Source organism: Haemaphysalis longicornis, unplaced genomic scaffold (genome assembly GCF_048455015.1).
Source record: "Haemaphysalis longicornis isolate Haplotype H1 unplaced genomic scaffold, Haemaphysalis longicornis Haplotype H1 scaffold_1, whole genome shotgun sequence".
In the NCBI taxonomy this organism is placed as follows: Eukaryota; Metazoa; Arthropoda; class Arachnida; order Ixodida; family Ixodidae; genus Haemaphysalis; species Haemaphysalis longicornis.
In genome coordinates this window covers 32974818-32991181 of record NW_027526203.1, presented here as the reverse complement: position 1 = coordinate 32991181, position 16364 = coordinate 32974818, and the positions used below count along the sequence as shown (strand labels likewise).

General features: G+C 50.1%; 1 protein-coding gene across 1 annotated transcript; it reads right to left on the bottom strand.

Moving 5' to 3' along the window:
- Positions 1-7602: 7602 nt before the first annotated feature.
- Positions 7603-11570, bottom strand: LOC144163543 (uncharacterized). The gene is made up of 3 exons (XM_077694414.1): positions 11342-11570; positions 8751-8892; positions 7603-8014 (listed from the first exon to the last, which is right to left on the bottom strand). Exons 1-3 carry the CDS (start codon positions 11478-11480, stop codon positions 7648-7650), a joined length of 648 nt encoding a protein of 215 aa, XP_077550540.1. The 5' UTR covers positions 11481-11570; the 3' UTR covers positions 7603-7647.
- Between the last annotated feature and the right edge of the window lie 4794 nt (positions 11571-16364).

Sequence of the window (16364 nt, the reverse complement as noted above, 5' to 3'; positions counted from 1 at the left end):
GCAAACTTCTTCAAGTTCATGTTTATATCTTGTCGGACTAGGGATGATTTTTAACAACACTCTGGCGGGCTCAGGCCGGGCTCATATTCTAGAAGTTTGTCGGGCTCGGGCCGGGCTCGGGCTCAGATTTTAAATATTCGTCGGGCTCGGGCAGGGCTCGGGCTCAATTTTTATAAATTTCTCGGGCCCGGGCCGGGCCCGGGCCATGTCTCTATGGGGGCGAATTGGGCTGGGCCTAGAAATTTCGGCCCGTGCACAGCTCTAAGGTCCTCACCCAAAATTAACTTCTGCATGCTGCGCCACTATTTACTGTACCTATTAAATGGCTTCGCCGATTAGGCAGTTTTGCTCATTTACAAAGCGTTTACATTTGGGGCTTCTTGGCAGATTTTTCTTTTTTTTTCTTTATGTGTTAACCGCGGTGCTTTAGATAAGCCTCTGCTATTTCGTTCATTCACTTTTAGCTTTTGTTTTCCCCTTGGAGAAACAACTATTTACACTACTGAAACAACTGAGTCATCGCTTCGCCATTTGCGCATTATCTTGCATATACAAGGTATGCTTTTTGCGGCTATGATTTTCGGCAAAGAAGGCTCATGATTAATATCTTTTAACTGCGAAATCAGACAGACTTAGTGGAAGAACAGAGCGATTCATGTAACATACCTCTCCCGCGAAGTCTTTGCACAATACATTGCCGGTCGAATGCACTTATAAGACGCAACTTTTTCGCAGATGAGATTTAAAACCAAAACTAACGATCAAGAAGCGAGCCTCATTGATGCATTATTATGCGTGTTACATATAAAAGTGTAGAGACGTTGCGCTGACTTAAGTTTACAAAACAAAAAAAGTGGCAGACGCACGTACGCGGTAGCGCACGGATGCACCTCTGTGTGCCGTGTTTCTCGCGCTATTTCGTCTTGTCAACTTAGCTAGCGCAGTGTTTTCACTGTTAAGACGTACAAACAAGCCCACAAATAAGTTCTCCTTCACTCTGGAAGCGGTTTGTGGCCACGGAATGCGTATGCATATAAGAATCCGATAGCACATCCCCGTGCTTACAGCGCGCTGTCCCAGCAGCGGGGAACAACATGGCGGCTTCCGTAGCAGACGACGCAGTTGTCTCCACCCGTCACGGAGGGGCGGCAGGAGGAACATCCAGGCACCCTACGCCGACGCTACACAGGGCGCGCCCTAGTGGAGGGCTCCGAATTTATTTTTACAACCTGAGAATCTTTACCATGCGCCGAAATCTCGAACACACGGGCGTTTTAGGGGCGAAGCACCTTAGGGCCGAGGCTTGTCCGTCCGGAGTCCGTGCTCACGGCACAGCTCCGTGTAAATCGAAACATCTTTGAACAAAAGGCTCACAAAAGGTTAACAAGAACAAAATAAAAGGTTCACAAAGGTTTAGAGAGAGAGAGAGAGCTGCGGTGCAAATGCGTAGAATGCGCGTTCTAGCCCACACATTCTCTTTCCGCCATGGATGAAAATGAACGTAAGGTGCGCCATGCGGCGTCTCAACATCTACGCAGACAACAAGCTACCCTGGAGGCGAGAGCTCGGGAATCGGCGGCAAAACGGCAACACCGACAACAAGCTGCCCCAGAGTATATACTGTACACACGTGTTGTCACTCATTTACATGCGCGAGTGGGCAATGTCACGAGCGATTTACGGTAAGAACGATCCCCAGTGTTTCGCCCACTTGTCATGATTCCCTTCGTGGAGATGCGTGATTTTTTTTTTATGCTTTTCGCCTTTATCAGAAAAGCGGCCGCTACGGCCGGGTATCGAACTCGCGTCCTTGGGCTGAACAGCTTCCTCTCTAATCATCTTAAGCAGGGCAGAGAGGCAATTTTTTTTTTTTTTTTTTTGACGGAGCTGCGGTATTTTGGCACCAAGGATGCGCAGTGCTGCCAAGGTTGTTCGTTTTGGCTTTCTGCGTTTTTTAAAGTGAAGCTTCCAAAGGGTTAAAATATTTCAGCTAATATTAAACAATAAACAGACGCTTTTTGGCATGGCCGCATAACCACCTTCTGGGCCAATATAACGCAGAGTTGCGAACAAGAACATCTGCAATAAATAGATACTAATTGCGTGCTTGCAACCTCCAAGTCAACAACGCGCGTAGCCTACAGCGCTCACCTGAATTCGTCTTTGTACCGAACCGCCCTGTCCCCAATGAACCGTGCCCCGAAACTCCCGTGCCCCGAAAGGTCCGTGCACCGAAAAGACCGTACCGAAACACCCTGTACCAAAAAGGCTGCGGGTGCCGTGTATTCGCTCCTTGTAGTTCAGCCCGACGAACACACGGCGTCCTCCCACGTCAGATTTTCCGCCGCGCGAATTTCTTCGTGAAAGTTCGCTCCATCCATTCTGGCCTTTATTGTCTGAAGGGTCGGAGTAGCTGAGGCGGCAATCTCGCATTTGCGAAGAAGCTCAGGACTAGTGCGAGCGCACCAGTCACTTCGGAGGCAAAGGATCGTCGTCGCTTTCCTCTCCCGCTTTCACTTAGCGCTCGGTACAAGGATATGGTCTTCCTAACTCTTCTGTGGTCGCGACACTCCCAAACTCGCCGACCGTTGATCCAACAACAACAGCTCGCTCCGCACTTCGGGAACACTACCCGCCGCGGTGGCTCAGTGGCTAAGGCGTTGCGCTACTGAGCACGAGGTCGCGGGTTCGATTCCCGGCCGCGGCGGCCGCTTTTCTGATGGAGGCGAAAAGCAAAAACGCCCGTGTGTACGAGATTTCGGCGCACGATAAAGATCCCCAGGTGGTCAAAATTAATCCGGAGCCCTCCACTACGGCGCGCCTCATCGCCTGCGTTGTGTCTTCGCGTTAAACCCCACGATCAATCAATCAACTTCGGGAACACTGGCGGTTGCTTCGTTGCACTCCTCAGGATTTTCAATCATCACCAGCACGCACAAGTCGGTAGATCCTTTAGTGGCATCTGCTCAGAACCTACTTTGAGATAGTGTTCTCGGGAGTCTCGTGCCTGACGGAGACGTCTGACTTCTCACCGCGTTCGACTCAATTTACGATTTCCAGCTTCGCGGCGAAAGGCAAATTTGACCGCTTCGTGCTAGCTGGAGCCACTAAATAAATGCACCTTTATTTAGGGACACTAGCGCTAGCCACCAAAGCTACACTTCCTTGAAAAACCCCACGAGCGCGAACGAAGCAAACTCAAAGAACGAAAAAAAAAAAGCACTGCGCATGGTGATAAAATGTCAAACTTGGCTCAGAGTCTTATTTTCTCCCAACTTTGCAGCATTTGTACTACTTGTACAAAAAGTCCTGAAGTTACAACCTTGAAATTTTTACCCGAGTTTGATTCTTCGCTTCTAAACAGGCGCCCAGTGAACTAATAGTTTCCAGTGCACTATTGGCCTCGAGAACATAGCGGGGCACCACCTACGAGTATCGCCACTTTCCTGTCGTCTTCATCGTCGTCTTAATGACGATTACGACTCACTGCTCCGTCTGTACCACTTTCTTCGTGTTTCTTACTTCCAATTTTCATTAAATGGTGTTCGTTTTTACCTTTTTTCTTTTCTTTCTCTAATCTCCTTACTTTTATTTCTCTACTCATATACTGCTAATCCATCCTAATAATTAAAAAATTTTCTTTCCCTTCAAAAATTACCTAATTTCTTTCGGTAAGGCGCCCATTTCCTGGCCAATCCCCCTGAGTGGGTACGCGCCATTTCTTTGGAACCACCACCACCGCCAGAAAACTCGCTTACACCTCGCGCTAGAACGTAACGCGTACTAAAAAACACCGGGACACTCCTTTACGCCTCGCGCTAGACAGCTTTGCGCTTCAAAGACAAGAGCCTTACAGCAAAGCTGCATACCTCTACCCCCCAACAATTTCATCTCCGTTAGCAAAAAAGCAGAGGTGCCAAGAATACACTTATACATTGCATGCTTCGCCCCTCCCCAGGTTTCGCGTTAGTGGAGATGACCCGGGATTTTTTGTTGTGGCTACCGTGTGCACCCTCCTCGCGTTTTTGGTGGAACTTACAGAAAAAAGTTGCCTCCAGACCGCATAATCCGGACAAGCAATCAGCGACTCGCTTGTTCCCGGCGACACCGCCGCGTCGGTAGTTGCTACCGTCGCCACCGACAGCTCCTACGCAGCCAGCTAACGCCAAGGACGATGCAATTGATGGCGAGAAATGTACGCTGTTAATTCATTATGAAATACTTGCGACCTGATATTTACGAGACTCTGTGTGCAAAGTGCAAAAAAATAGACCTTGCAACAGCCACGGAAACGCACCGCTCAGTTGTGATCTCACCGCGCATATATACTGCTCGCTTTGCCTGGTAATTGAATGATTACGTGAGAACGGTGAGCGGAGTGCTTCGCCGCACATGCTTAAAAGTGCTGGTATGATCTGCAGTTTGGCTTAAGCAGTGCCCATCTCCCCTTCAATATTTTTTTTATATTTATGTCGCGATTTGACTAACGATCATTAGTACTCTGTATGGCTTATACGTTCACTTTTCGAGACTTGTCCGCAATGTATGAATTGTATTAACGCGAGTTTTCAACACCTTCGAGCGGGTTTAGACATTTCTATATTTACCTTAAATCAGGACCTCACCATGGGAATTTTTAATTGCACTTCGGGCTTTTGTCTGTATTCAATGAGATTGCGCGCGGCGAGTTTTAGAAAAGGGTCTTATCCAGCAGCTCGCAAGCAGCTTGGGATGCTCGCTGTTAGATTTTGCGTCTTACGCTTCCATCGGGTTCGGTCGCATACGTCCGCATACACCACCAAGCTCAAGTCGTGTGTGGGCAGCCTAGCTCAGTTGACACTTTTATAAAATCCCCATGAGGTCAAACTACGCTTCACACACTGATAATTAACTTCATACGCCGAAAATTAACACGAAAATACACTCAGAAGGCGCGTCCTAAGCGAAGTCTCACGCGTTCCAAGCCAATTATGCAGCAAGAAGGGAACGGGAATTCTAGAAGTGACATCAAAACGGTCGCAGCGCCGGCCTCTCCAGTGGTGGCCCTCGTAGCCATGTTGGCTCCTTCCTACCGTGAATCCCCACCGTGCATTTCGCTCTACACACCGCAGGTGGCGCCATCGTTCTAACATCAACTTCCACTGGCTTGCAGGTCCAAATCGCCCGCCATTTTGCCGCAGGCGAAAATCGTTTTTATTTATTTTCAGAGTAAACATGCAAGTACCGTGGTTGTCCTCAGTGTCAAACAAAATAGACCACAAAATGCGATTTTCGTGTGAAGTTTAAGTGCGAACCGAGAAGCGTTTCACGAAAGTCTTTTAAAGTATTACAATTATCAATGTAACACTCTGTACATTCGTAGTTCTTACCTATTCCTTCAAAAGAACAAAGAAAACTGTTTTCAGGTTTTTCAGGACAGCCAATCTCGGCTACGCACAACCACGCCTACTTCCCGATTACATGTCCCCCTTTTCTACCAGGACATTGCACCTTTATGGGCAATGGTACGCAAACAAGTTCGTCAGTGAGAGTTTAATCGAGCAGTTAATATTGAAGGTATAGAAAATTCTTTTGCGTTTGTCGTCAGTACACAGAAGTAGCACTCCTAAGTTCCAGAGAGATGTGACGCATTACTACGGGTGTCAGCTATTCCCAACTGTCTACAAAAAAACTATTTCTTAATTGTATTTCTTGCTACGACACTTTTAAATGCAGAGCATTTCTTTAACTCACATGTAGCGTCCGCCGTTCGTCCGCAACAGCTCAGCGCGCAGGTGCGCCCTCTCCCCCACTCCTCCTCTCCCGCATCACGCTACCCTCCTCGCTCTCAACAACAGGTCCGCCCCCCTCCCCCTACACTATATAAAAAAATAATACTTACCGGCGCCAGGTTTCGATCCCAGGACCCTGCGGGCGGAATGCAAGGTACATGGTGCTCTTCCCACTGCGCCACAAAGCCGACACAGGATTAAAGGCTACGAACGCGCCTTATATCCTTGATTCATTCAAACTACGTCAAGAAGCTGCTGATACAACGCATTCACTACCTGTGGGCGGAACGCGAGGTACATGGTGCTCTTCCCAGTGCGCCACAAAACCGACACACAATGAAAGGCTACGAACGCGCCTTATATCCTTGACTCATTCAAACTACGTCAAGAAGCTGTGGTACAACGCATTCACTACCGCCAACTCCCCAAACACTAAACGTTAACGCAATACACCCACCCCCTATGCGACGCATTTACTCGAGTCCCCCTCGCAAGGAGATGGGCCCAATTTTTTTTTTTGAAGGGAGGGCTTGCCACCCGCAAAAAAACGTCGTTTAAAATGGTCCTACCAGATTTCTGAACGCAGCACGCTGCGCCAGAGAAAGCAATGTGCTCGACTTTTAGGGGCGAAGCTCCTTAAGGCGTGGGTCTGTCCATCCTCGACGTATGTATGTAGCCACCTCTAGTTTAGTTCTTGGATTGTTTACTAGATGGCGTGGCTACCTCTAGTTTAGTTCTTGGATTGTTTACTAGATGGCGGTACTTGTATATGATGAAAAGATGCGCTTGGATTGTTTACTAGATAACGTGGCTACCTCTAGTTTAGTTCTTGGATTGTTTACTAGATGGCGGGGAGCGTTGTAATAAAATCCGTTCGCTGTTGGCGCGCGCTCGGAGTCTCCCGATGGATAAGGCTGCAGATGTGCGAGCCCGCGAGGCAGAAGCGCTCCGTGAAGCTGCGCGACGCCGCCGCCAAGATCCTGCCGTACGAGAGCGGGAGGCCGAAGCGTGTCGTCTGGCTGCGCGACGACGCCGCCAAGATCCCAGCGTTCGAGAACGAGAGGCCCAAGCGTCACGGCAACGGCGCGAGGACCCTGCCGTACGCGAAGCGGCACGGCTGCGGGGCGAAGATGATCTCCAAAACGTCAGAGAACGGGAAGCGGCGAGAAAGCGCGCGTATCGGCAGGCAGACCCCGATGCAGTGAGAGCTCGTGAGGCGTCTGCAAAACGCATCAGGCGAGCTCAGCCCCAAGGTGCCGACGCGCGGTTTAAGCGAGACTTTCTAGACGTTACGTTCGGACACAGATGTAGTGGGCGAACTTTCACTGAAGAGTCACGGTTTTACCGATGATTTCCCCTAAGAGCTTCGCCCACTCATCATCATTCACCCCGTGGATATGCTGTGAATTTTTTTTCGTGCGAGTTCGTGCTCATTTCTGGATGAACTATTTTGCACATAGTTTCGAGTGCGCATTTACTGGCGTCCGCATTTCCTCAGCCGCCTCACTGAAACTCACCAAAGATCTGCTCAACCAGATTATGGCCCGCAGATCCAAAGTTCTCTTGTCATCTGACTCAGTATCCCACTGATTGAGTGCATCTGTACCGGGAACTTAAACGAACCAAAGGCCAGGCGCGTCCTTTACGACGTTGTTACTCACTACAAGATGCTGCCCCACATTTGGCGTTTTAGGTTTTTAACCACCGTTAGGATGCGGCCTGAGGCGCGCTAAAAAGGTTGAACGGACCGAAATATCTAGATACTTTGACAGTAGAGAGCAACTTTGCAACTTTGAACCCTTTTATTGCTCGACACCCTTCGGTCTGTGACGTCCGTCGTATTCGGATCCGACGGGCAAGCATCTGCACGCTGTGGCTACGGCACCAGAGCGGGGGCCACCGAGTTGTCCGGCAGGCCAAACTCGATTTGTTGCAGGGTCTGCAGCACCTTCGCCCGGGCCACGTGGCGCTCCATTGGCGGGATGCGCCTCAGGTGATCCATCAGGCTCAGGCAGAACAGCTCGTCCTGGTCACGTGATGCCCCTTGAGTAAGAGGGGTCGGAGGTGGCGGGGCTGGAGGAAGCTGCTGAGCCATTGGCGGCTCTTCCAGCACCAAAACCCACTGCAGGTCTGGAGACTCCGGGGGTGACGGCAGCGGAACCGTGGACGACGCCGAGGAACATCCAGGGCTGCCGCCTTCATCAAGCCCGAGCTTGAACACCACGGGCCGCAGCTGGCACCGCCTGCAGATGCGCAGAACGACGTCCTTCATGGCCAACTCGCCTAAGGTGCACGGCGCGGACGTAGCGACGGGCAGGTTGTGAGACAAGAAAAAATTATAGCACAGCGGAGAACCGGACCGGCAGGGTTCCCGGTAGGCTACCGGTGCCAGTGCTGCGTGCGCAGAGGCGGCGAAACCTGCTGCGCGCATGCACAATGACGCCGATAGCCTACCGAGCGCTCTGCAATAGCTCTGGTCGACCCCTCTTGTCCAAACCGGTCGGCGAAATTCAAGCGTAGGGGTTCAGGCTTCCGCACATCAGTGAGCTAACATAGGAATGCGAACGAAAATGCGAAGTTTGTATCGAAGTCAAGATGTGCACGTGCCGCTATATTGGCTCGACTCATGTGTCGCATAAACTTGAACTTTACCGCCACATCCGCTGGCAAGCAGCTGAACACTGCTATTGTAATCGCACAATCTCAACTGCGGGGCGTAGCACAAAGGAAGCTCAGATGACGACATCGAAAGTGGGCAGGGAAAATGGGGTGAATAACAGGAGAACGAGGAACTCCAGAGCCGTTAGGTGTAGCCACATGATTATGGGCACAAGTTCGCGCGTGTAAGTACAGGATTACATTTGCACTGTTGTTTCAACCGCGGCAATTGGTTCTTACGTCTGTCTCTCCCTACATTGGCTGCTGACGGAACAGTCTTCCCACGTGATGGAAATCAACGCAGCACAGAGGTGCACTCACGTGCGGGGTTTGAGGAAGCCATCGAGGAAGCTGAGCTCGTGCTCCAGCACGTTCCCCTGGCCCTTGGAGGAGAAGGGCAGACGCTTCTTGCGCTTCAGGTACATGTCCCGGATGCTGCGCCAGCGGGTCTGGCACTCCTTCACTGCGAGTGGGGGCCCCACATGTGAATTAGTGCGCGTAACCGACGCCCAAGTTAGATGAACTTCGCAACGTAACTTGTTCAGTGAAAAGGTGCCACAATTCGTTTAATTTCTCAAAAGAAATTACCAGATATTTGCGTCTTTCTATTCCAATGGCCAGACAGAGCTTTGCACGAGTACGGCGGGCGTTTTATTTTCTGGCTGTGGAGCAGAATACAACCATGATTATAATTCATGAGGGGAGGGGTCATAACCCCCGGCGTTACACAAGACTGCAACGCACGCCCACTTTCAAAGAAGTAGAGACCGCAAACTTTTTCGTACGTAGCCGAGTATTAATAGGGCTTCCAGAATTTAAAAAAAACTAAAATAAGTGTTAGTCCATAGCTCTTTTTTGCTCATGTAAGGCGCACCCTCAATGAGAACATCGGGCAGTTGCAGAGGGAAGCACAGCGCGGATACAGCTTTGCTGGAAGCCCTCTGCTCAGTGTAGCTAGGTAACGCGTTTGGCTCCGAAATTCGGTAAAAGAATCTGTGATGGCAGCATAAAAAGTCGAAAGAGCCTTTCTTAAGAGAAAGAAGGTTAGAACGCGACGTTTTCTCCAGTGCTGAGCGTACTCTGGCAGTTTGGATTTCGAAATTTGCGAAAGTCCAAAGCCAAAATCCGATCCCGCTTATAATTTCATCATCATCATCGCTGACAGTGTGCGCTGCGAAAGTATATTTTGGGTATTACTAGAAGTTCTGTAGGTGTGCCACGACATCCCATTGTTATGTTACGTGGCCCTCTGTGAAACATATTGCGTAAAGTTGGCTTTCCTCCGTGTTATTTACTCGGACGTGGACGCCATCAGTGAGGCCGAGAAAGCGTCGCTTAAAAAAAACTGGCGTCACTAAACGAGGGTTTGGTGCACGGGAAAGAACGGAATTAAGACCCTCTGCACGCACGCCTGTGACCACAACAAGGCACGGTAACTGATAGCCCCTGCAGATCCGAAACTATCTTTGTTCGGAGACTTTTTATTTGCGAGGGAAGGTTCTAGGGGTGGGGAAGCAGAGCCTTTGCAGAAGCCACTCCGCCAAGTCAGGCGTCCCTATTACGCCTGGCGTTATTGTACCGGACACAGTCTCAGCAAGCTCCTGGTGCACGCGCTCCACGTGCACGTGCAGCCAAGCCATGCGCGATTCGAAGCCAGCGGCACACATCGACACCCCACCCGTGGTCACCCAAGTACGCCAGAGTAAACGTCTAATAATCGTAGTTCTAGCAACCGTAAACCGGACGTAATGATTGTTCATAGCTCGTGGGCTCCTTTTTGTACTATATCAAAACAGCCACGTGATTTGCTAATTTCGAAAGCCAATTGGCGACTATTTCTGCTTCCAAAGATGATGTACATCGGTTGCGTAGCTTCCCCTTGATTGCTATCTAAGGTTGTCACCGACTATAGCGGCCGTTAACTGCCATGATTATTGTCAAATACCCGCGAAACAACAGACTGAGCGGTGAGCTCTCTCAAATAGATCCGCTCCTGTCCCTGGTACACTTCAAAATCCAAAGTCAGCATTTGTATTTTTTAAGCCAAACAATGGTATGCCTCTTGAGTCAAAAGATTTGCCGCCGTTGGCCCTGCAACGAACGGCACCAAAAAGCGTCGCGGAGAGCAGCGCGTGTGGAGAATACGTCACAGCACGCGAGGAGAACAGCGGCGTCACGAACAAACAAAAATGCTGCACCCCAGCCGCGGAGAACGCCTATTCTGGGGAAGGGAAGATGACTGCGTTCGTATAGCACAAAAAAAGGAAACAAAACATTTCTCGGAACACTTAATGTCACTTTATATAGCACAAATGGAAATCGTAACGCTTCCGCATTCAAAGCAGCTATGCATACTTGCGTATCGCCTGGGAAAGCCATAACGCACTTGAATTCGGAGCGCGCAAGCTTATTCTCGTGCTGCGAAAAATTTTCAGCGTTTATTTTTCCACAGAATGCGATCATGGCACTCTAAAGGCCAGCAGTAAATAGTACATTTTCGTCGTGCATCCATCATGACCAGCACAACAAAGACGCTTTGCCGATTTCGTATACGGGAATACCTGACCAAAGGGTTCACCAGACCGAAGCATAAATCGCACGTTATGAGACCGGGGCCAACACGCTATCAGACAGGCAAGACACCTCGAAAGCCATCAGCTGATACGGCACAGGCGGGACACACTTGACGCAATTTGTACCTCCCCGCACGTGTTCGCAGTGGAGCGGGCAACGCAGCTTACGTCCAACAGAAGCTTTTCCGTCGGGCCTAAACTCTGGTTCGAGACGGCTGTTACAACCTTGATCTCGGAAGTCATGCAACGGCATTACAATAACTGGGACGCTGCCTCCGTGACTACGGAACGCCGAAGCAATGCAGGCGCTCAGAATGCCGACGCGGCCGCGCTACCCACCGGTCACACCAAGCGTTTCGGCGATGTCGGCCCACGCAGTCTCCCGGGAGCTGGCCTCCTTGTGGAGCTTCGAGTGCTGGTCCCAGAGCTTATTGTACTTCTTCACCTCTCGGATGAGCCTCTCGTTGAAGGACGCCATCGTGAGCTCCGATCCCCAACAAGCTCGCACTGACGTATGCGTGAGGGGCCACACTGCGTCTTCTCGCAGAGGACACGCGCAACTCTATGGACACGCGATGTATGGCGGCGTTCCTTTCCTCCGGCCGACGTCAGCGGTGTCTCCTTCCGGTCAGGCGCGTGCGAAAACCCGGCGTCTGCACACCACCGACAGGGAGAGCAGCTGGCGCTGTGGCGAACTCCTTGCAAACGCGTCTTGCTTGACTTCTCTTGTTTGCGAATCCAGAATAGTTCTGAGCAGCTTGTGGGCAATCCGGGACAGCGCTCGTAATATAAATTCTGCCAGTCGAATAAAAAAAATTGTGGTGCACCTCTGGAGCAGTCGTGGACATTCCGAAACGACAAATTGAAGAGACCTGTAGCAGACGACGCAGATGCGGGAAGCGTTATATTCTGTTCTGGGCGATATTAATGAGCGTAAAAACATTGCCGAATGAAAACTACACTGGAATAAGGAAATTGTGATTGTGGGTGGCGAACTTAACGCTGCGTGTTGTTTTGCAATGCTCTTCTAAAAAAACTTGTGAAAGCCGACATGCTCACTAAACGTACTTTTTATAGAAATGGTCAACAGACTTCTTACAGCCGTCTAAGTGGTAAAGGCAATATCTTCAGAGTTTCAACTGAAATGGTAACTATGGTAACTATCTCGTTGTAAGCTTATGAAAAATGGCGGTCAATGGCCTAATGCGCGTAAATGTTTTATATCCTGCACATAGCCTAACGAGTCGACGGTAAACGACGGTGTACGGGTCAGCACCTTAGATTTTATTGTTGAAAAGCCCTGCTGAACGCTGCTGTATGCTGTGCAGTTTTGTATCCAAAATCATATAGTTCGCGCGCATCAAAATCCCCTAGAAGATTTATTCTGCAGCCCGCATCGCCTGCAGGCCTACGGGCTTCCAGCCCTTGACAAGGTTACTGTGACGTTTTAAAGGCTCAGCGTCCAAGCTTGACTCCGATGAACATCTCATAAAATGATGGGTCACTATTGTCTCCTCAGTAAGGAAGAGACAAACAAACAGACAGACAGACAGACAGACAGACAGACAGACAGACAGACACGCAAGGAGCTTTATTGATGGTCCTGAAAGACTCCTATGACCCCCTCTTCAGGGTGATGATGAAGCCGCAGGCCGCTCCCACGTTGGGACGGGATGTCCAAGCTACACGGCCGCATCGTGGGTTCTATGGACAGCCCGTAACTGACGTGAAAACTCGGAGCTTCGTAGCGCAAAGATCCACTCTTATTCGGTGCAGCTATTCGGACCCCTCTGTAACGAGGGGCATCCCCAGAGCATTTGTTCTAAATTGCTTTTCTGTCCACATCTCGGGCAGTCCGGACTATTCACCGCGAGATCGACATGTAGGCGGCGACAGCGTCTCGCTGCTAGTGTGGATACTCCGCTGAGCGGCCCGGAAAAATGCACACTGTGGGCGCGCTTTGTGCCTTTTTCGCGCCGTATGTGCGCACTAAAGGTGTAAAGAAGAGTGGTATGCTGCAGTTCGGTTCCTCAACGTTCAATAGATAGCATGGAAGCGGCAATAAGTTTTCATTACTACGAAAAAGAAGCGGCGACCCATCGGCAATCTCCGAACAGCCGCAATAATGACAATGAGCTTGTACGCCGTGGCTCGTAGCAAGCTCGATCTTTCCAGAATATGGCTTTGAGCCTTCAATAAAAGCATAAATAGAACCTAATCATGAAGCCTCGATCCCTGGAATTCAGTTTTCAACAGAAGTTTCAATCGCTGTCACTGGTAGCATGGTGCATTCTTGCATTTGTGGGATGCCCTTAAATGGTAACACCACTTAACTGCCCGACATTCTTTCTAAGAGCATACGATATTTTTTGTGTGTTCGAAAGGCAACATAAAATTACTGAATTTTAACCAGCGCAGAGATGCAAATGCAACCGTTTTAATGGGTCTTTTGCACTCAGCTAAATGAAATTTTAGCGACTTTGAAGGCAGGTTTGATGAATAACGGTGTCGGATCACTTATTTACGGCTTTCGTTGCAAGTGAACGTGCGAACTAAATTGCTAACGCACGCAGTACAATCAACATCTCATGTTTGCCTACACTTGCAGTAAAAAGAAGGTTTACAGTGTGTAGACCAAGCTTCTGGGACCTCACAGTGACCCCAGATTTTCTGTGACGGGTGCGCTGTTGACCATTTGCGTTCCTTTTAAATTCTGACAGGGGCCTTGAACAGCGAGATGTGTTTGCATTCTTGCCTAATGTCGCTTACGATCCATAAAGATGGCAAATGAAGTTGCCCTTTTGCAGATGAGCAGATGTAGTAAAAAGTTCCTTTTTATTTCTCGTTACGAAACAGTGCAACGGGTTCCCGGTAGCTACTTTGTTTTGTAAACTGTATCTCACTTTGGTCTTGCATTTAATTCTTGCGGATTGGTTAAAAAAGGCAAATATAAAAGTTTTCTCTGCATTTCGTTTTTTTCTTTCTCTGGGGTAAGGGGGTGGGGGGGGGCGCGGGGGGTTTTGCCAACGTTCCAAGAGCAGCGAGAAGAGAACGCGCGAAAAGCGAAACGTTGGTTATCAGTATTACTTGCAATTGAAAGTACGCTAGACGTCGTGTTCCGTAGCGGTGAAAAAGCAGTACTTCAACAAGTAGAAGCCAATATTTTCAAAACTGGTTAACCCCCCTTTTGGTCCGAGATTGTCCAGGAATTTTGGGTCACCTTTTCAAAGCAAGCTTTGTGGGAAAATTTTTAAAAAAATCCAGCGAGTCATGGCCCACACTCTCCACACATGTGGGCAACAGCGTGAATTATATTACGCGATTTTTCCTCTTTCTTTAAAATTAGCTCCACCATAAGACGTTAAGAGGTGACCAGATTAGGCATTTTGGATATGCTTGTCAACGCGTAAATGTGGGCTAGTTGGCTCGAACTGTGTAACATGGTTAAGTAGCGCGGTAAGGAAGGGACAAAAGTAAAGTCATGTGTGGTCTCTACTTTTGTCCCGTCCTTACCGCGCTACTTAGCCATGTTTCACAGTTTGGATATGCTGAGTGAAACACATTTCTGGACAAGGTGATTCATGTCGGGATTTCAAAATGAGATATATAAAAATGACACGTAATACCACAGAACAGACGCCAACTCGCAGCTGCTTAATTTTACCGAGAAATCCTCCCGAAATACTCTTGCGTGTCCACAGAAACGTATTTTAAATAATGCGTAAAATTAGCAACACAGTATAAGCAACGACTATCCAAAACAAAAATGATATTTATTTCCGAGAAGCTGCGGGAAGAATTCGATCACACATGCGCTTGCAGGTGTAAAATACGTCTCCGGTAATGTATGGGCGAGAGCGCACGCGTCTTGTTCAGAGTAACTGCTTTTGTTTCTTTCTTCTTTAAATAAGCACACAGAGTAATTTTGCAAGGGTTGTGGCAAATGCACGGGTATGCACAGGCCTTGTCGCTTCTTACCTGGCCGTTTCATGTACTAAACTTTCATCCTTTAAATAATTCCCACGCCACCTTCAAAAAGCACTCTTTGACGTTCCCGAAACAGCAGACGATTGTACTCATCAATAAGAAAAGTGCAGTGTGTCGAAGCAACGTTTATAACACGTTTTACACTCACGCGGTGGCCCCGGCGAAGATGTTTTGTGGAATTAAACCAGCGCATTTACCCGCAACGGCCGCCGATTATTGCGTCTGTAGAGGAAATTCGCAAGCACAGGTAATTATGTCATTGCTTACTGCCAAGTAAGTACACATATTAGTTGTTTTATCGTGTGCAGCACGCGTCTAGCGGCGCGCGCAACGTGAACGAGCAGACGACGTGAGAGAGAGAGAACAGACTTTATTTACAGATCCTGCGTGGGGTTGCCAACCGGCCGCGCAGGGCTCGGGGCTTCCCTTCTAATGCCCTAGTCTATTAAAAGTCCTAGGGCACTGGGCCTAGATCTCGGGGTGTGCTCCTGGCAGGGCGTCCGGTACTGGGGTCCCACGGCACCCGGTAACCGGGTCCTTGGTCCCCTCTCTCTTCTGCCTAGCCAGGGCCTCCTCGAGCCGCTGGATCGCCCATCTCTGTGATGATGAGTCTATGGAGCGCAACCAGCGTTCCACTTGCTCGGGGTACGTGGCATCCAGGGACTGCCCGTCCCCATCGCGCACTTCACCGCCGCACTTCATGATGTGGCCTAGTGTCGCTAGTTCCCTTTCACAGACGCTACACACTGGGTCTGCGAACACCTCGGGGCAGATGTGGCGCGCCAACGCCGGGGTTAGCACGCATTCCACTTGCATCTGACGAAGCATCACCGACTCCGCACGGGATAGTTCGTGGTGCGGGGCCGGGTACTCCCTCCTCTCGCCCCTGAATCGCTTTAGGATCTCTCCGTAGTCCGTCAGGGGCTCGAGGTCTTCCTCGGCGTTGGTTTCACCTGCATCCGCGGAGAGGCTGGTGCTGGCGTCCCGGCATCTGACGAGTTCACGGGCCGCCGCGTCCGCCTCCTCATTGTGGTTGTCGACGCTCGGCAGCTCCCCCATGCGTGCGGGGAACCACTTGATAACGGTAGTCGGGCTAGCGGGGGTGCTCCCTACAGCCCGCGAGGCCCTGGCGAGCCCCTCAAGCCGCTCGGCATCCCGCCAGACCGTGCTCCTGGCGAAATTCTTTACCGCCGTCTTTGAGTCACTTAGCACCGTGCGGGTGCCCGGTACCCCCATCGCCAGGCCTATCGCCGCCTCCTCTGTCTGGCCGGGCGTACTGGCCCGCACGGTGCCTGCGTTGAGTAGATCCCCCGTAGATGCCTGGACGACTGCGACCGCGTAGGCGTCTCTCCTTCCAGGGTACTTGGCTACGTCC